We start from the raw sequence: 22,320 nt of genomic DNA, 5'->3' as shown, positions 1-22,320 counted from the left end.
GGATCCCCAGTGGGACAGCTCCCATTCATAGAAGTTGTTGTTTTTCCTTCTTTCTTGAAGACAATCATGACATCAGGAAATGATGCTATGACATAAGAGTGAATGGATTTAAGTGAGGGAGGGCTGTGCAAAGTCACCAACTTCACTTTCTCTTCAGAGCCATCTGAATCCAATGGCAACATAATTGAGGATGACTAGAGATGGCCCACTCGATATGATTACCAAGCTGAATCCCTTACTAAGCTATTTTCATATTTTTTCTCCAAATTACTTTTCTGTGTTTTTGAAAAGTAATATTGCTCATAATCTTCTGCCATTCTCTTCTGTACCGCTTTACTAATGGATTTATAATCTAAAGCAGTATTATCCTTGGTTGCCATATTTCCTTCCTTGGCAAAGGATTTAAATGTTTTCTTGTCTGCAGAAATTCCTGGACTGTTTTTTGAGAGGTTTGGGGTTTATTTTTTGGCCTTCTGTTTGTAGCAGCTGTTTCTTATTGGTTAAAATTTCCTAGTAAAATTGTAGTAATCAGAAACAACATGTTTTCTTTATTCACTTTCTATTTTTTAGTGTGAACATCTTGTTTAAGTAAATTTTGTTGGAACTGTTTTAATTGAAAACAATACTTTCTTATTTTATCTTTTATTTTAATCTGTTGCTGATTTTGATCATTTCTTTAACCCATTAATAATCTGATTATACCTAGTTGATTATGAAATACTCCTAAACCCATAATCAGTCATTCCCTCCCTCTATTAAGAGAGTCACTTTGATTGTGTGTGTGTGTGTGTGTGTGTGTGTGTGTGTGTGTGTGAGAGAGAGAGAGAGAGAGAGAGAGAGAGAGAGAGAGAGAGAGAGAGAGAGAGAGAGAAAAGGAGAGAGGGAAAGAGACAGAGAGAGAGACACAGAGAGAGATAGAGAGAGAGACAGAAGGAAGGAAGGAGAGAGGGAGGGAGGGAGGGAGGGAGAGATATTGTTTCTCACATTAGGTACTTTTGGATTTTCTTTTTAAAAATTATTTTAAAATTTATTTTGCCAAGGTAATTGGGATTAAGAGAATCGCCCAGGGTCACATAGCTAAGAAATATTAAATGTCTGAGTCTGTTTTTGAATTCAGGTCCTCTTGATTTTAGGACCAATGCTCTATCCACTGTATCATGTAGTTGCCCCATACTTTCTGTTTTCTTGAAGAAAATTTCATGATTTCCAGAGGTAAGACTTAAAAATAATCAACAAACATTTGGTGCCTTTCATTTCTCAATATCAAACCACACATTCCAGCACATACTCCTGTTTCTATCTTCAAATTTAAATGACTAGATATCAAAGTACATGTTGACCTGACTTCAATACTATTTTCAAGACTTTAAAAAAATTTCTCTACATTTTTATTTTCCACAGTGACACTTAACAGTGTGATTCCCTTTATAGAAATGTTTCCTTGTGAACATCATGCACTTTATAAGGCAAGATAACAGTACCCCATGAAATAATCTTTTGTTTGTTTTGAATTCATGATAAAAGCAACTGCAACAAGACTTAAAAAAAAAAACTTTTCTAGAAAGCACTTGTTAATTATCTTTCACTTAGTTTTAGTTTCTTTCTAGAAGTCTTCTGGCTTCATTCTGGAGTATTGAAAGAAAACCACACATTTAGTTCGAGGGCTTGCTGAGTCCTTTTCAGGGCTACTTATCCACCTTTGGTGTCCACCTGTCACTCAACTTTCATTTGTGGCTCCAAGAAACGGTAGCATATACGGTAGCCTTAGTAGCAAATTGGCTAAGCTAGGTTGAGAGTAATCAAAAGATCTCAAACCCATTGGTGAGTTAGGGGGATGTCTATCCCAAGTAAGTGAAGACTCCCTCCAATGGATTGGGTAGATGAGGACAATTTGTTCCAACTGTCATGGAGGTAGCTGAAACAGATTCTGTGGAGCTCTTAGAAGTTGGCCAGACTTCAAAGACATCAATGTCAAACTCTTGCATCCTGGGCAATTGCTGGTGATTCTGAGTTTTGTCTTGCCAGTGGTCTTAGTGAAACACTTCCTCACTTAAATCCAATTAATATTTGAATCAATATATCACTCTGTGATGCCATTATTTCTCTTCAAAAAAGGAAAGATGACAACAATAAGAAAACTGAAAATTATTTGGTCTGGTTAAAAATCAGTAATATTTTTTAAATTCCTTTTTAGAGAGCAAGCAAATAATATCATTTTAGTATTTGTTTTTTGCTTATGCTGATTAAAGGACTGACTTTTGTTTATTTCAAATTTTTGTATTGATCCTGTCTCATTTAGGATCTAGAGATCAGCAAGACTGGTTGGTCCTTCAGATGGCAATAGAAATATATGGGAAGAATAAGGGAGACAGTAAACTCAAGGATGAGACTATATAATAAGGGTAAATTAGTCCCTATAAGCCTCAACTGTCCACTTACTAGTTGTTTTATCAGAAAAGAGATAGGTAAGAGATCTGAATATATTGGAGGATAAATAATTCTTATCTTTGACAATTATTCAACCAACAATACATATTCAGCACCAGATAGTCAAAGTGACTTTTAAAATGAGTAAAATATCAATTATGTAAAGATGTTATTTTTAATTACATCTGAATACAGTGATTAAGCACCCTCTGAAATCTTTTACCCTAAATTGTCTTTGTTTCCTATTCTCTTTTTCTTTTTAGTTGAAAACTATTACAAAAATAAAGACATTTTACATTACTTACTTCATCTTGTGTATCCAGGGTTTATTATGTCTACCAAGTAATCATCATTTCAAATCAAACAGAATAACCTATTTATAATCCAAAAACTACCTTGTCAAATTTTAGCAGTACTATGTTACATATGACTTATTTTGATCCTCTAGAAATATTTAAAATGACCAGTAGATGGCAAACTTTACTGCAAGCAAGTAATTCAGCAGAAAACTAAATTGGTTTGAAAGTCTCAAATAGATTTCACATTCTATTAAAATTTACAACTACATGTGTGATTCACAAGTGAGAGCCTGAACTAAACACTCCATTGTGATTTCCCTGGTAAATGAATACCAGTTAGAATTTTTTAATGACTTTTTCAAGACCTGGAATTGTATTTTTGGCATAGTCAAAAATGTTTACTTTTTTTTAAATCATTAATATCATTAATAATAACTATCGGGAGAGTTTAGCCTTAGGCCTCCAGGGAATGATATGGTGGTCCATTTTTTTTTCAATTGTTAAAAATAGCACTGTCGGTGACTATCCGGTTAGTTCGTTTTCAGGCTCATGAAAGTCTATGACTATTTAACCCAGGTCTCTTTCTCATATTTTACTCATCCCAATCACATCTTGAAAATACACAATTTTGTCCACAAGAGGGACTGAGCAAAACAAGGGGATGGTCACAATCAGAGCTGGAAAAAGTAATTCAGAGTATATGGCCTACTGACAGAATTGAGGAATCGATAGCAATTAAGAAGTGTAATGCAATGTAGCTGAGATATCTGGAATACGAGTGATCCACAGAGGGGGAAATTGACTTACATATCAACCCTCTTTGGAATCTATTGGCATTAGTTACTCTGTAAGTGATAAACAAAATCTTTCTCTGGCTGACAGTGGCTCTGTAGCTGATGATTATGAGTTTACTCTGGACATTGTTCTGACTGGCCTTTTCTATCTCATGCATACCCAATAATCTATCCTTTACACATCAATAGGTATCATTCCAGGGAAAAGATGCTACCTTTTCTGAAAATAAACATGAGGGAGAGAAGATTTTTAATTGTTTCTTATGATTCACATAAAAAGAATGTCTTGTCACAGTTCCCAATATCACAAGAAAAAAAGTCTCCACTTACTGTATTTACCCCTCAAATATTTTTGTTTATGGACCTTTCTTTTTAAAAAAACTATTTTAATGAAAAGCAGTATCATCAACTGTCTAGATTTCTTTGATTTTGAGGGAGAGGTTTTAATTGGGAACTGTGATTTCATCTATGCAGACCATTCATCTGTAACTAGTTGTTTGCATATTCTTCCCCCCTTTCCAATGTGAGCTCCTTGAGAATAAAGACGATGTTATTGTTCTTTCTTTGTGTCTCTACTACATAGCCTGATATCTGGCACAAAGTCAGCATTTAATAAATTAAAGCTTATTGACTGACTGACTAAATTATTCTCTTAGACAGTTTCCTGGAACATGCACATGCCCATACATCTAGGATGTGTCATTGAGAGAGGCAAAACTTGAACCCAGGAATTAGTGTCTCTAAAGCCAAGTCTCTATCCACTGCATGTGTTTATTCCTAGAAGGGAATAGAAATAACAGAATTACAATAATATGATGAATTTGCATGGACAGAACAGTTTTTCACTGAGGTAATTGAGCAGCCAAATGAGAAATTATCCAAATATTTTATTTTAATTTAATTGTAACCTTTAGAATTGGAAGAAATTCAAGAAGTTCATTGGTTGGAACAAGTCCAATCCTATTGTACAGATGAGAAAATTGAAGCTACGACAGGTTTAGTGGCTTGCCAAAAGCCATACAGGTAGTCATTATTCAGGAGTCCTCAAACTACAGCCCGCGGGCCAGATGCGGCAGCTGAGGACATTTATCCCCCTCACCCAGGGCTATGAAGTTTCTTTATTTAAAGGCCCACAAAACAAAGTTTTTGTTTTTACTATAGTCCGGCCCTCCCACAATCTGAGGGACAGTGAACTGGCCCTCTATTTAAAAAGTTTGAAGACCCCTGTATATAGTCAGTGTACATATTATATATGAAAATTTCTTGAGGCTAAGGACAGATTTTTATCTTTGCATTTCTAATGCAGAAATCTCACCTATAACAGTGGTTGGCACATAGCAGGCACTAAATACATTCTTTACTTATTAATGAATATGCTTTTTGAATCCACTATAAACCACATTCTTAAGAAAAGACTGGGTATTTCAGATTACTGGAAAGAGGGTTAGATTTGGAGGCTCACTTGAAGGAAGAGCTAAGTTAAAATTCTATTTTTTATACTTAGAAGCTGTCATTATAGATAAGTTACTTAATCTCTACAAGTTTCATTTTTCTCATCTGTTAATTGGTGATAATATTTAAGTCAGAACAAATATGAGCTGCAAATGAAATAATATTTTAAAAATGCAGATTTTAAAGCACTATATAAATGTCAATTATCACAAAAGTACTATGATTGTTGTTTATATCTGAAAACATTTTATGCATATATTCTTTTTTTTGAGGAGGAATTTTTTTTATTATAGCTTTTTATTTACAAGATATATGCATGAGTAATTTTTCAGCTTTGACAATTGCAAAACCTTTTGTTCCAACTTTTCCCCTCCTTCCCCCAAATGGCAGGTTGATCAATACATGTTAAATATGTTAAAATATAAGTTAAATACAATATATGTATACATGTCCATACAGTTATTTTGCTGTACAAAAAGAATAGGACTTTGAAATAGTGTACAATTAGCCTGTGAAGGAAATCAAAAAATATGCATATGTTCTTAAAGATGTATTAGTTTAGATCATATTATTATTTTCCTGGAGAATATTACTATCATAATTTAGCGTAGTAAATTGAAAAAACATGGTAAAAGAATAATAGCCATCCTATACCACTTCACTATTTTGTGTGTGTGTGTGTGTGTGTCCAGTGCCAAAAAAGAAATTTTCTTGGCTATCATCAGGGGGTGCTAGTAAAGGTTTAACAACTATCCCCCATCCCCAAAGTACTTTTTGACATGCTTTTAAATGAATCTTCATTATTCACATTTTCTCTGTGACCTTAAGTCTAAACAATCAACAAAACAATAAATCAAGCCCATATTTATAGCTTTGAATATTTTAAAGGAGTAAATACTCCCACTGAAAATTTAACAATAGCTTCTCCCAAGCTGGTATGAACTGGGTCCATCATTCCCTTGAATACAATCATTGGGATTTTTAAGCTTTTAGACACATGCCTATTTAAACTTATTTCTTCCTTTTAAGTTTATAGATATTGTTTGTTCAGTTTTCTCTAAGACCATATTTATATACACAATGGAGATAGCTGGTCTCTGAATTTAATATTTCATATTCCTGCCTTTATGTATTCACTCAGTCCATGCCTAGAATACTAGCTCCACTCCCCACCCCATCTCTATCTTTCAGAATTCATATCTGTTTTCAAAACTCAGCTCAAATGTTAGTTACCTCCTCCATGAAGGCTTCTCTGATGCAATCCTGAGCCTTGTTAAATGTTCTCTCCTGCCTCAATTTTCCTTGTGCTAGTTATTCTCTGTCCCTTCAGTAAAATGGAAACTAGTGAGAAAAGGAATAGCTTAGTGGATATCTTTTGATATCTATCACATATCACAGTACTTTGCCATAGTAGGTGCTTAAAAATCATTAATATATTTCAAAATAAATTTTTACTTTGACCACTTTTTGCTGCCGATTGACAGGACAGTAGAAATCATGCTGCCAGACTTCTGAGGTTTCATCAACATTACAGAGGCATCAAATCTTCCTCTGACGAATTACTCCATTTTAAAGATTTTAATTGACACAAGTTAAGACTCAATCTGACATTATTTTTCCATAGGCAAAGGGATATTTGTGGCAACTTAGGTCCAGTTATCTGGGTAATTCAGATCAAAGAATTACCATTAAGGGGAAGAGAAGAAATCATACTTCTTCAAAATTCCTCTTTTTAGTTAGATTAAAACTTCAGGTTTTTTTTTTTTTATTTTGGTAACATAGATGCAGTTTTTTTGGGGGAAAATTCATTTTCCTTTCCAATATACAATTAAAGTGCATATTATTTTCTGTCTATTGCTTAATGGAATTTTTTTTTTACATGCCTAAAGGTTTTCTATGGGCTTGGAAAGCAGCAGCTTAAGGATTTCAATTATCATACCAAAAAGTGGTTACTAAATTAGGTGAAGCTCTCAGTTCAAATATATGGAAAATTCTGCAGTATTTTTTTATGGTTCAAATAACACCTGATAGTATTTAGAGGAAAAACAAACAAAACCTTATAATTTGCAATGGAAAACAGCATTACTCTGATATATTTAGCTATGTATTTTCAACCGGAACACTAGCACTTTAAATATTGATGTAAATATTTTAGACAGTATTTCTACCCTTAGTTCTTTCTTGTTTCCTTTTTTTGCAATTATAAATGTTCCTTTTTTGTAGTGGTTAATCCATGGTAAGTATTGAGAAGCCATTAAAAGGTATCCATTAATAGATTATATAAAATTTATAGATTTAGAATTTAAAGGTTTTTATTTAACTGAGCAACAGTCTTGTGTGAAGAGGTATCATTACTGTTCTCATTTTCAGAAATAGTTTATATAGTTGAAATTTAGTGAGGTTAAGAGACTTGCTTGGGTTTACAAACTCTTATCAAGGAGGATTAAAACCCTGAAATTTCCAAATCCATGTTTGGAACTTGTTTCCCAGGCCTTCTGCCTTTTTTTGTCAAATTGCAAATCAAGCATTATTTTCCCCCCAGTGAATAAAACTCCTTGCTGGAGCCATGTGTTAGGAGTGCTACAATTCCCAAAAATCTTAATGTGATTAAATGGAGCCCTTTCAGAAAATCATACTAATGCCAAATTAATAAATACTTTTCCTTTCAGTCTAAAAACAAAACTGAGTACCAGCCAGTATTAAGGAGCATGGTTCTAAATGAAAATTGATGAAAATTAGTTTTTTTAATCCTATCTATTGGGTTTTTTTTTTTTTTTGGTTTAGAGTAGGATTAATAATGTTAGTAATGATCATGATAATAAGATATATGCCTATGGTCTGTAACTTGAAGTCTTCAACAGTTTCTTGAGAATAATGAAAACTTGAATGATTTACCCATAGTTCATAGGATTATAGATTTAGAGATTTAAAGAACCATCAAATCCAACTTCCACATTTTACAAATGAAGAAATTTAAACAGAATTTAAGATAAGTCAGTCAATAAATGTTAATTAAATACCTCCTATGCTTACTACTGATAAGTACCAGGTATAATGCTAACCTCAGAGTAAAAGATGGAATGGAATAGAGAAAGACTTGCCAAGGTTTATAAAGCTAGAAAGTGTTTGAGGCAGAAGTTAAACCCACATATTCCTTATTGCAGATCCAGTTTTCTGTACACTATGGCACACAGATTCTCCATAATAACAATGACTCATATGCAGATAGCATTGAAAACTGGTGAGCCTGGAATATTAGTCAAATTTCATATCAGTAAATTAAATATCAATTTCACTTTCAATTAGATAATTGAGTTGGAAGTAACCAGATATATTTTGAGCAAAGAAATATATATTGAGAACAACAAATTTTGTTTCCGCCCCAATTTAAACTTACCATCCCATCTTGATCTGCCATAAAAGAATGTAAATTTCAAAATCTTAAGCTTATACTATCATTAAACCAGTTCTATGTACCCAAATAATATGGTTATTTCATAGTTCAGTTGTTCTTATATCAAAGAAAATTAGCAGAAAGGTAAGAATTTCTCAAAATAGTTTTTATTAGGAAATTTTGATTTACCAAATTTATTAAGTTTATGAATTTCTAAATCTAAATTATTTATTAGCTTATATGCAGTTTTAAGAGAAATTTTTTTTAATTTTATGCTTTTCTCAAGTATCTGAATATTTACCTATCATTTTGTGTTTTTTTTTTTCCCCCTTGCAGAATCCTTTTGCATTGGAAATGACACTGGATGCCTCTCAGATCCTTGTCTAACCAATTCTACATGTGATAATGTTAGTAAGGACAATACTTGCCGTTGTTCCAGCACAACTGAAAACATGGGAGAAGATTGCATTAAAAAGTTAATTTCATGTTCTTCCAAGCCTTGTAAACGAAATGGAATTTGTTTTGACCTGGATACTGAACCTGGCTTTCTCTGCCGTTGTCCACCAGGATATGGTGGGAAAACCTGTGAAATCACTTTTAGGTCCTGTGTCCCAGGCTTTTGTAGACATGGAGGTATTTGCCATCACGGCACCTCTGGCCCTTTCTGTGACTGTGCTGATGGGTTTATTGGAAAACACTGTGAGACTGATTTCAATGAGTGTGGTTCCAACCCTTGTCGCAATGGAGCTGTGTGTCAGGATGGAATCAATGGTTATTCCTGTTACTGTGTCCCTGGATATCAAGGACGATATTGTGAACGAGAAGTAAATGAATGTGCTTCAGAACCCTGCAGAAATGGGGCTAAATGTCACAACAGAGTTGGGACCTACATCTGTGAGTGTCCACCAGAATTTATTGGTAAGTTTCATTGCATCTAAGATATTTTTCATTATGGATATAGAAAGTAATGAGGATAATAATTTACATCCTATCCATTTATTCCTTAATGATAAAGTTGATCAAATTTTCAATTAGAATTAGTTACTACATGGAAATGAGCTTTTGGGTTACCAAATTGAATACTGTTGAATGATAAGTATTTTTATTTTCCATTTCTATGTTGTATACTAATCTTTTGATGCTTCATTTTCTTAATCAACAAACATTTATTGTGTGCTTTCTATGTGCCAAAGATGGCACAAACACAGTGTCTATTCACAAGAGGTCATATTTTAAAACAGAAGACAACCAGATAGACACAATGCAAATGGCAGGTAATGTCAGAGGAAAAGGGAAGGAGTAATGAGAAAGACCTCTTGCTTATGATGAAATTTAAACTGAATCTTTATGGAAGAAAAGGACAGCAAGATACCTACAGGTAAAGAGAGAAGAGTATGGCAGGCACTGAATCTGGAGGTGGAGTGTTATGTAAGAGAAATAACAAGCAGGTCAATATTACTGGATTATAGAATATGTGGAGAGGGATAAATTATAAGACAATTGAGAAAGTAGGAAGGATGAAGGTTGTGAAGGCCTTTAAAAACCAAAGAGGATGTAAAGGTTTAGCATAGCTCTTATGGTGAATGGGATGGTGATGTATAAAAAGGTATTATAAAGCATAATACCTTTATTATAAGATATAAAGTATAAAATGTAAGTATATTTATAAGAAGTATAAAAGGATTGTTTTACTGCAATGAAGACCCAGTTTAAATTGCATAACAAATTCATAGTGGATACAAGTAGTATGGTTTTATGGTTTTATATAACTTCCTTTAGCACATCAGCAAGAACAAAAGCACTAGATGATAGAAATAATGCAAGGCATAATTAGTAATAGGAAATGGAAACAAGGGACTTGAATATAGAGGTGCAAAGATGAATAGCTTCCTTAAAGGATTGAGATATAGAATGGAAGGTATGGCCAGTGCAGGTTTCATGGTTTGAGAAAGAATTGAGGAATGGACTGAGTGATGATCATAGTGAGGACAAAGAACAGGGTTAGGGAAGTCAGAGGAAAAGACAGAATTATTAATTTTGTGACCTCCTTAAAGTAGATTTCTGTCCATTTTGCAGATAATAATGCTTCACCTCTCATTCTGGAAAATTCTTTCACAAAAGTATACCCAACATGATTATGGCCTTCCTCTAGTTTCCTTGATACTTCATGGACAGCAAAAGAAAACAGCTTTTTCTTTGATCTGACTATGATAGGCTCTTAAGTATTCTGATATAGCTGAGCTGGGTAAACTTTTTTTTTTAAAACACATTTCCATATTTGACAGGTTGTACAAGAAAAATCAGACCACAAGGGAAAAAAAAACACAAGAAAGAAAAAGCAAAACAAACAAACAAACTGTGAAAATACCATAGTATTTGATCCACATTCAGTCTCCATAGTTCTCTCCCTGGATGCAGATGGCAGTTTCTATCCCAAGTCTGTTGGAATTGTCTTAGATCACCACATTGCTTAGAAGAATCAAGTCCATCACAGTTGAATCATCACATAATCCTGCTGTCATCATGGACAATGTTCTCCTGGCTCTGATCACTTCAGTCAACATCAATTTCTATAATTTTATGAAATGAGCCTTGAGCTGGGTAAACTTGAGCCACAACCAGTGGACCTGGTTTGTCTCACTTCTCCAAAGATTAACATCTGCTGCTTCACATTTAGCAAAGCACTTACATTCTGACCGCACCCTCTAATTCTTCTATCAGGTCCTACCAAGGAATATTATTATGCAAAATAGTGGGTTCCTAAAGTACTTATTAATTGGATTGTGATGGAGATGTTGAAAGAACCTAATATTTAAAAATGAATTTATTGTTGACTAGATTAGTTCATTTTTTCATGCCATGTGATTAAACAGAGCACTGTGATAAAGTTTTACAAATATATATATTCTTCCTCAAAATAGCTTTATGGTAATTTTGCTATAAAATACATGATTAAGTTTATACTTGATTAGTTAGGAATTCATATTCTTTGACCCTTCCCAACATTATGAAGACCAAACACCAATTTATATAAGCACTTCATGATGATTATCTTGCTTCATCTTATCTATTAAATGTTTTATTATTATATGATTAGGTTGCCTATCTCTCTATTATATTCAAACCCCCTTGTCTTCCTCACTAAGTTGTTTTTCCTTTCATATCTTTTCAGGAAACTCACCATTTCTTATTTCTACACATCTGTCCTATATGATACATTCCACTCACTACCCTATAATTCCATCTTTTCTTCTTTCTAGAGCCACCTGTTGCATTAAATCCCATCTCTCTTGTTTACTTCCATTTTCTTAGAATTCCAACTTTTCTTTTCTTCCAACTCTTTCATTATTATCCTCACAGTCTATAAAACAACAATAATCATTATCATTCCTACATTTTACAGAATTTATACCAGAACCCTCTATTGTTGTTTATAATATGATTTTCATTAACCCATTGGAGTGAGAAAATATAGTGTCATGATTATAACATATTATTCTAATATAGTAAATGTCACCATTACTTATTTCCTGAGGCTCTTTATGATTATTTTGTTGGTGTGACATACATTTCTTGCAATAGAAAGCAGTCTATGATCACTGAAAATACTTGAATTTCTCAAATACAATCCCACCCTTCCTCCTATTTAATTGTAGGTCATTTTCATTGTCCATTTGCAAGATATAGACATTGATAAGCCAACTCCCAACAGCATATTTTACTCTGCTTATCTTTTTAACATCAGTATTCTTTCAATGATGTCTTATAGCTACAAATGGAAGGGCACCACAGGTTTTATAGACTCCAAGTTATGGGTAATCCAAATGGAAACAAGCAGGCTGCAAATATATCTGATGATGATTTTTAGTGGATTTACTCCAAGATTTAGAATTCAACTCTTAGCTACGTTTAGATAAGTTATTTACCTTTCCAGCAATGCATTTTCTTTGTCTATATAGTGAGAGTGATAACGCTGGTAGTACTTACCTCACAGGACTTTTATGAGGTTCATAAGCACATTCTTTAGCTCTGTGAAAATCTTAGTTGATAGTCGCATAAAAGGCATCACTGAGAACATATTTGTAATGTATGGGCTTTGAAAATTTAATAATTGTGCCATTAGTTCATTCAACCAAATATATATTGGGCATGAGTTACACAACTCATGCTATGTGCTCAAAATTCCACTTATCAGAATAAGGAGAAAAATTTTTTACACTTTCTTATTGATTTGGCTGAAGTAAAAAAAAATTTTTTTCAACAAGATTTTTTTTTCCTTTACCACCTCTTAACATATCACAATATGTCTTTGCTGAGTTGGAAAGTATTTACAAAGTACTTTATAAGTGTCTGACACTATACTAGTAGTCAAGGGGTTAGAAAAACAAAATGGAATGTAGATTGTACTTTTGAGGAGCTTATAATCTTTTTATCTTTTAATTTTGTTCTCCATATTTCATGAATGAATGTGACTAGTATGTCATGCTTCTTTCTCTTTAATTTCATAATAGAATTACATTGCTATCTCCCACTCTCATTTGGTGAAATTAGAGAAGGGAATTGATTGTGTGGAGTCTATGTAATCACAATATTTTTGTTTGATGCTAAACACACTGAACCTATGAATAGTCTGAGTAGCTTGCCAAGATTTGCATAAAAGCAGGAACATTCCCCAACATAGAGCTCTTGTGATAATCCTGGTATCTACCATTCCAGGACCTGTGAGATCTCAGAGACCTAACTAATTTTGGCACTATGGTTGGGTTTTACAAACTATACTCAGAAAAAGTAGCATGAAATACATTATCAAATCCAGGACATTGTAAGAACAGTCCTGGTGAGCTGATTCTTGAGGAAAGGATGAAAAGTAATTTAGTAACTTCATATTTTAGTTAATTATTCTTTTCAGTTTAGTTTTTCTGTGTGCCCTCTCATATTATCATTGTCCTTGGGCAGTTTTAATTTCCTCTTCCTGGTTATAGAGCTACACTCATTTTATGTTCACATCATTTGAAGTAGTATGTGGTACTTAAAATGATGAGAAGTCAAATTTCTAAAAAAAAAAAAAAAGTTTAAAAATAACTAAGTAACTAAGGGAAAGGTCCTGTATACATGACTGCAATTGAATTAGACCAGACTAAAACATTTATTCATATTCAATTTTCTTTCTAAAAAATATGTTTTGCTGATGTAGTTTTGCTTTATATTACTTTCAATTCCAAACATATCCTTCCTCTCTTTCCTCCTAGAGAATTATAATAAAGGAAAAAATGAGGCAGTGTGGGAGGAGAAACAGTTAAGTAAAACAAACCAATATGTCAAAAAAAAGTCTGACATCTATAGTATTACATGTCCATAATCCTCTCCCCTCCACCCTCTCAAAGAGGGTAGAAAGGTAATTTTAATGTTTCTTCTTTAGGTCTAAACCTAATTTTTTCTTATTATTTCACAGCACTCAATTTCATTGTTTTGTTGTTCTCTCCATTTATATTATTGGAATTACTGTGAAGATTGGTTTTTGGTTTTCTGCTTATTTTCCATTACTTCACATTTTCCATGCTTTTCTGTATTCCTCCCATTAATAGTTTCTCTTAGCACTAATATTACATTTCATTTATCAACTGTAACTTTTTAACCATTCCTTAATCAATGAATAGTGTTTCTACACTGTTTCTAGATTTTTATTTCTACAGAGAATGCTGCTATAAATATTTTGGTCTTCTTTTTTTTAATATTGACCTATTAGAAGGATATACATAGCTGTGAAATTTCTGGGTTAAAGGATATGAATATTTTAGTCCCTTTCTTCCAATTATTTTGAACATATTCAGTATAATTTTTAAAAAAATTGATAGCACCAACTACTCTTTCTCTTCTTTCTCCCTCCCTCCCACCCTTCTTGGTTTTTCTCCTATTTGTCAAAATACTATTTCAATCTCATTCAATAGTTTATTTCCTTTCTCCTGCCTGGTAAGCATGAATATACCTCAAAGCTCCACCCTTCTCCCTTTTCCTTAAATTTCCTCCCTGAGTGATCTTCTCCACTGCCATGATCTATTATGATCATTCTTATTCATATAACTCCAGAATTTAGTCCTAATTTGCCTGTTGACTTCCATTTTTGCTTTCCTACCTATCTACTAGTAGCCAGAGATAGCTTCCTCTGTGCCCGGCTAATAACATACACTCAATCTCTAAATTCAAATTTAACATCTTTTACCACAAACTTTTCTTTATTACCAATTTATCTTTATTGCTTGGTGATATCATGATAATTTGTATCACTCAAACTCAAACCCTCTACGAAATCTATGTTTTTTATCTCCCTAACCTCCCACATCTAATAATTAATTTCTAAATCCTATCAAATAATTAGTTATCAGCATTTATTAATTGTTTACTAAGTGTCAAACATCATACTAAGTGCTATACATTTCTATTTTTAGCAATATCTTTTCCATATCTATGTTCCTTTCTTCATACATTGCATCTGTCCAATTCTAGGTCCTTTTTAATTTTTTTATCCAGACCACTGTAATAACTGTCCAATCATTCTTCCCTGCCCCCATTCTTTACCTTTTCTACATTGCCCTTTTCTCCCTTTTCTCTGCCCTTCACATAGCTATCAGAATAATTTTCCTCATGTTCAAATTATTTGGTTCCTACAAGATCCACTCATGAGATTTAAATGGATTTGTCAAGGGGCACTACAATGTTGATCAGTAGCTTTTATCTAGGAAATTCTGGGATTTTGTTTGTTTGTTTTTTAACAAAACAACCACATCATGCTACCTCTTAGTATTTAGAATTTTGAAAGCATGGACTATTTCTTTTTTATCTTTGTAATTCTAGTGCCTGGTGGAATAATGCTGATTGATTTGATTTTTCTTCATAAGCCATAGGTTAAAATACAAATTTCTCAGCTTGGCATTAAGGCCTCTACAAACTCTTGAAAAATTATCTTTCCTGCTTAATAAATCTCCTTGCTGTCTCTTTTAAAAAAACTGAATAACTGCCTGTTTCTCCAATTCATCTTATGGTCTTTTTTGTGTGTGTGCAAATTGCTTATATTTCTGAAACACAATGTATAAATGTTTGGAATCATGAAGGTTAAGTTTAAGAATCCTGCCTGCAGCATCCAGATCAGTTGCCCCCTCCTCCATGAAGACTTCTCCAATCCCCACACCAACTGAAAATGCTCTTGTTCTCTCCTCAAATTTTTTATCACACCTTACCTAGACCTTGGCTTTGCACTTGTATCACACTTGTCTGTAATGAAATGTCTACTATTAGATTGTAAAATCCCTGAAAACAGAGATTATTATTTTTCATCTTTCTTTCCTTCCTTTATGTCTAGCACTGAACTTTTTATAGAGTATTCATTTAGTAAATGTTTGCTGAATTGCACTGAATTGAATTGATTGAGTAGAGTTGAAAGGTTTCTTCATGCTTGCTTCTTATAGAACAGGATTTTCAGAACAGGATTCAAATCCTACAATATCAATATCAAACAAAAGGAGTGATATTGAAAGTTCTGGAAACTAATAGCAATTTGACAGTCCCATTGCTGCAAGAACACAACTTAAAAATCATGTCTCAGCTTTAACAATATTAGTATCATTGGCTCCTGCAAAATCCACTTGGGGGTCTCATTTTAGGAATAAACGGATTGCCAAGGGGCACTCCAATGCTGACTAATAGCTTTTATCTAGGAATTTCATTAAAAAGCCATTATGTTGCACCTCACTGTATAACAGATTCATTTATACTCTGGGTCAAATCATGCCTTAGTGTGCTAGTGATGTACAGTGCGTCTGGCCCAGTGTAATATCAAAAGCTTATGACAAGGGAGCTTTTCTTTTCCAACAGCAGGCTTTTAATGGTGTTCATCTGCACCTTTAGAGCAAATATTCTGCCCCTCCCCTCTTTATTAACCAGTTGGCAATCGATTTACCACCTCAGTTCTTTGGGGGGGGAAACATTTGACAGTTGATTTTTTTTCCCTTTTTAAACAAGTGATTGAATTGCCCCCATAAAATTAGTCAAAACCATGTGATTATAACATCCTTTAATTCGTGAGCATAACATAAATTAAAGGATGTGATTTCAGTCTTCAACCACCAAACTCTACATGAGGAGAAAAGATCTCCTCATATCTGTCCTTCACATGGCCCCAAAAGAATGCTTATTTTTTTTCCAGCCTCCCCATGGTTACCAGTGGTTATGGAAGCTCAGGTCAGATGATGAGAAACCAAAGAGGGTCTGCGGAATCCAGAGAAAAGCCAAAGAGGGAAAGGAAAGGGAGGGTGGGGGGAAAACCTATTAGCAGTCAGCATGGTTACCCTGAACCGCTCAGACTCAACCTGGACCTGCTGATGCATTCTGGAAGCCCGATTTGGTCGACCTTGACTGCTGTGGGCTGTGTCCAGATTTAGAGTGATCATAAAGAACCTTGCTGCTGGGAAAGAGTCTATGTTTCTCAGAGCTGTGGAGCGAGAAAAATGTAATAAATTTTAAAAGATAGTAGATATGGGAGGAGAAAAAAAACTGGGGCAGCACATTGAAAGAGAGAGAAAGAGAAAGAGAGTTTGCACTGCTGAAATCAGTCTCTATGCCCTCAGCTGTGATTCAGCTGTGCTTCATTTACTGTGAAATGGGCTGGGGGAGAGACAACAAAGGTGCAAGAAAAATCATTCTTGCATAAGCATAAAACCACAACTTGAATGGAAAATAAATTGCTGCAAAAGTTTGGATTTTTTTTCTTAGGAAGAAGAATAGCTTCAAGTATGTGACAGCTTTTGGTTTAGGTTTATGTAATTAATCATTCCATAAATGAGAGCTGGTGTTTAAAATTGGCCATTAGACTTTCTAATGTATATTTTTCATGTCAAGCAGATAATGACTTCAAAGAAGAAAATGGGTGGGTCTGGGAGAGGGTGAAGAAAGGTCAATGGAATACATGATGTGACCCAAAAAAGAGAGGGGGCAGTTCACAAAATGTTGTTTTGCACACATACAAAAGATGTTCACAAACAAAATGCTATCGGGTTACCAAACTACAGCAAAAAGAACCCACTGAAACAAAGGATAAAAAAGTTCTGAATATTGAATATGCTGGTCAACATTGCTTCCTCATATCTAGACAAATAGAGCATAACTTTAAGTCAATGGATGAACAAGCATTTTTCAAGCACTTGCTATGTATCAGGCATGCCACTAGGTGCTATGATATAGTTGCAATGAATGAAACAATTCCCTCCCATAACGAACTTAACATTCTAATTGATGGGATAACAAGGACATATAAGAGGCTAAAGAGAATAACTGGAAAAATATTAACTATACAAGGTAATTTGAAAGAAAGATGTGAGCAGCTGAGAAACAGGAAATACTTCATGTAGAAGATGAAGAAGAGAATAGCAACAAAAGAAAGCCTTTAATTTTCAAGAGTATTATTACACCATATATATTTTAGCACTTCCTATTTAGCCTGCTAAGGAGCTATTTAAATTTCCTTATAATTTAGCCTCCATAAAAGAAGGATCTGTCATTTGTTGCTTACTCCACTAAAAGATGGGGCATCAAAACTTTAATTATTTTCCATAGAGGATGTACATTAGGTTAAGTTACATAGATTATATGTTATTTAAATATATTATGCTTACAGTTCTGTATTTAATTATACATATATTTAGTATTCTAATCTATTCTTATGAATATATCAACAGATATTTATTGTGAAGGAAACTAAGAAGTAGAAGACAGATTCCCACAGAGGACAGGATTTTCTTTTAAAAAGAGAGTTCTCACTATACTATTATTCTATTTATAATATAATTGCTATGCGATATGATTTGTGATGAAGAAACACTAAGCTCATGTTTCACAAAAGAAAGGAAGCAGCAAAAAAGTCAACCAAAAATATGATTTTAGATGGAATGATTGATATATTCACGATTATCAGTAAAGAAAGGTTTAGATATAGAACGAGGGACAATTCAGCACTAAGTTTTGACGACAAAGCAAATCTTCTCAAAAACTGAGCATTGCCATTTATAGAACTGCAAGGACCTGAAGATATCATCTGCTCTTGCCTGCTGCCTTCAGGCAGGTGAATGTCTAACGTATTCAGGACAGATCTTTTCAGTTTTTTGAAAAGCTCCAGATTCAGCACAACCTCCTTAAATTCTTTATCATGTCCCACTGAAATCTTTCCTGCTTTAAGCCCATTTCTTCTTGTTTGGACCTTTGTAGGCATTCAATTTCTCCTTAATAAAAGCCAGACAAATATGAGAAGACAGTAATCTTCACCCCTTAGCTTTCTATTCACTGTGGTACATGATCCTCGTTATTTTAACCTTTCCTTGGAAAACTTATTTTACATTCCTTTAACCATTTTTCTATTGCTCCTTTCCAAAGCTTCTCTGATTTGCCACATACTTTTAAAAATGTGAATCAGCCCAAATAGCAAGGTGGCCTATTCTGACACAGCTATTACTGTTACACATACTTTTTGAATTCATGACTGGAAGAACAATCACTACTATGGAGGTTTTTTTAAGTCAACTGCACAGCATCTCTCAGAAAGAATTGACTGACAAGTACTATGAATATACTATAGACATAAAAATTGTTTCAGCAGGAAGGGATGGGAGGAAATCAAACTTTTATTACATAGAAAATCAAATGGAAATGGATTTCCTTCATTTCATGAGCAAATGAGGAATTCAATGCAAAGTATCTGCTGTACTAAAAAGTTTCTGCTTCCAAGTACATTCCCGATCCTAAAAAATGAATATAGAAAATAAAAGTACAATTTCTTACAACTCTAAAATGCTATAAATATGTAATCGCCTTACAGTATCAATGAGAACATTAAGGTTAAATTCTCAAAGCATTTTTGGATTCTGTTTATTAATACTATGACATTTTCAAACATATTTACATATTGATAAAATTATTATCTTAAAATTGAGAGTTGTCTAAAGGGCATGGAAATATGGTATAAGTTTTAGTCTCCAAGAAATTATCAATGAAGAATAATGGAAGAAAAGCTGCATAAAGAATATAATCCGAGGCTAATAATTGGGGGAGAGGGGGAAGATGATAATTGCAAAGGCAAATATTTGGGTGAGGAAGAAGTTGACCTCAAAATTTAATGAGAAGAAGAGATAATGACTATAGTCTACAGACTTCATTGGTGTGCCAGATCAAGAGATCTGCAGAGTGGTCCCTAACATTCTTGAGAAATTCTGTGGAAGAGTTCTTGAGACACAGATAAAAATGATATAGCATGGGAAGGTGTGTTATAGTTGGCATCGTTGGAGCAATTATTTACAGAGATGAGATCTGTTATCACTTTTTTAGGGCTTGAAGATTTTCATTTCCTAATCCCACATCCTAAACCCATAAGTTTTGTCCTTAAAGGATTCTTTTAAATTTAAGTGTGTAAATAAGGTATGAAAATCAAAGTGGGTATGCTGAATTTCACAGACTATATCTTTGTAGAACCAAATCAACTAGTAGATTTGTTCTACATTAGTTGTGTCTAATTTTCTCAGGTGTGAAGAGTCTTTTTTACCAAAAATTTTTATAAAGCCCTACATGATAATAGTTGAATTCAGTGTATATTAATCAAGAAAATCCTTAAAGACAAAACTATTATCAATTCAATAATACTTTAAACTTAGTTTTATTAATCACAAAAATATCTATATATGTTTGAAAAAGTAGTAACACATATGTGATATATATATGTGGAGAACTAGGGGGAGGACATATTTAGTCAATGTAGATTCACATACATTTTATAATTGTCTGAGTTCCATAGATTAGGATCAGTTTAAACATTTTAAAAAGATTTTGGATTCCCATCCCCCAGTGCACATTTGCATATGCATACACACACAATTTACTGAATTTAGTTAATTGTTCAGGTACCATATCCATATAGTTGGCATCTTGTTGAGAGATTTTTTTACTTGGGAATCAAAGAGTCTGAAACAAATTCCGCAAAATGAATCTTGGGTACAAATTATATTGCTTTAGGAGAGCAAAGGCTAGACCCTTTCTAGGAGAGTGCAAGGTTCAACACAAATCAGAAAATGTGGGACACATATCTTCATGACCATCATTTTTATGCAGTTAAATTTAGGCTGAAATGAATATTTAATGTAGTTTTAAATGGAGTCAATTAAGTGGAACAGAATATCATTTAATTGATTCCATTTAAAACAGTAAGGAAACTTGAATTCAGATCCAGCCTTAAACACTTAATTGGCTGTATGACCAATGGCAAGCCATTTAATCTTTGCCAGCTTCTGTTTCCTCAGCTGTAAAATGGGGATCATAATAACACCACCTTCACAGAGTTCTTGTGAAGATCAAATGAGATAATATATATAAAATATCTGGCACATAGTAGGGACTTAATAAATGCAAATTTCTTTATTTCTTTCCTAAGTGGAATTGTAAATTGGAGAAAAGCAAGTTGAGAAATTTATCATGGAAAGGAAAAGGGATACTCCTACCAGAATTGTTTCTATCATCATCATCAGATTCTTAGTGCACAGATAGTGTATATTAGAGGCCCAGACCATTTTACTATTAACTAAGAGGTACATCTTTTTTTTGCCACACTGTCTCCTTCTCTGAATACTATCCAGCCATCAGCAATGATGGGATTTCTCAAAACTTAGAGACCAAGACAATCTCCTTCATTTTCTATGACCTATAGATGGATATCAGGAGAGAGAATAAATGTCATGATAATGAGTCATTGCTAAGCCATGAATGTAAAAAAAAAAAAATTAAGAGTGAACTATACAGTGCTTAGAGTGTCCAGAGTGACATAACATTTAAAATTTTGTGAAAATGGAATAGAGTGCTTAGGACAGCATTTACCCACCTCATAAGTATATGTTGTCACTTTCTTATTCTCTGGGGGCAAATGAAAGGAGTCTTATTCTCTTAAAGACTATCAGAATGAGGCACAGGAATAGACTGAAGGCTATTTAGTTAGCCCTGCTTAGAAGCATAAATTGGGATGTTTTAATATGCCCAGCTTAGGATGAAACCTTTGTGCCATTGCACAAAACAAAGCCCTTGGGAGGCTATTAAAATTTTAACATTTTCAGTTTATGCAGGAATGTTAATGAACCTGCCGAATAGAAGTGTGGAAATAGTATTTATTATGATGAAAACTTTGTAAGTGTAGAAGTGTGAAATTTATAATATAGACACATTTAGCATAAAATGCAAATGCTCCATCTAAGTGGGTTAGGCATCTAGGTCTCAGCTGGGTTGCCCTCCAGGTTAGTATCTTACAGAGGAAAAGCAGATATGACTCATTCACAAAGGCAGCATATTATTCCACAGTAGCAATTCGAACATTCTTAAAAGGGTCAGAGCATCAGAGTAGTCACCTCAGATGCCTGCCTAATAGCTCAGTTAGCCTAATATAGAGAATAAAAATTTATGTAGATGTGTCTACATCTACATAATAAATATAATAATAACAATTTGCACTTATATCATTTTTTATAAAATGCTACATATATCTTATTTATTGTATTTAGATATAACTCACATTTGTATGTATATATAAAACACATACGTGTATTTAATAAATTTTTGTTGAATTGTGCACATCACATATATATATATGTATATATATATATATACATGTGTATATATGTACGTACACACATATATATTTATATAATTGGACTGGCTATATATACTACATATGTATAGTATATATGTGATATACATACATGCAACAAAATTAAGTACTTACATGTATAAGTATTTGATATATTCCATATTTGTATTATATATGCATATATGTATGTATGCACACATGCATGTAGGCATATATAAATACACTAGCTTCCCTAAAATCTCATTTAGATGCTTTACTGTAACAAGGAAGTGACTGTGAATTGTCAAAGAC

General features: G+C 33.4%; 1 protein-coding gene across 2 annotated transcripts in view; it reads left to right on the top strand.

Moving 5' to 3' along the window:
- The window catches only part of CRB1 (crumbs cell polarity complex component 1), a 267,773-nt gene that overhangs the window by 112,886 nt on the left and 132,567 nt on the right, over positions 1-22,320 (top strand). For both annotated transcript variants that reach the window (XM_051998714.1, XM_051998712.1), the window contains exon 2: positions 8,703-9,284. In XM_051998714.1, coding sequence (XP_051854674.1) covers positions 8,703-9,284 — 582 coding nt within the window. The remainder of the gene's footprint in view (positions 1-8,702; positions 9,285-22,320) is intronic.

The sequence above is a fragment of the Antechinus flavipes genome, chromosome 4, assembly GCF_016432865.1.
Source record: "Antechinus flavipes isolate AdamAnt ecotype Samford, QLD, Australia chromosome 4, AdamAnt_v2, whole genome shotgun sequence".
Lineage (NCBI taxonomy): Eukaryota > Metazoa > Chordata > Mammalia > Dasyuromorphia > Dasyuridae > Antechinus > Antechinus flavipes.
Note: the sequence above shows the minus strand (reverse complement) of the source record. Positions and strands in the feature narration are given on the sequence as shown.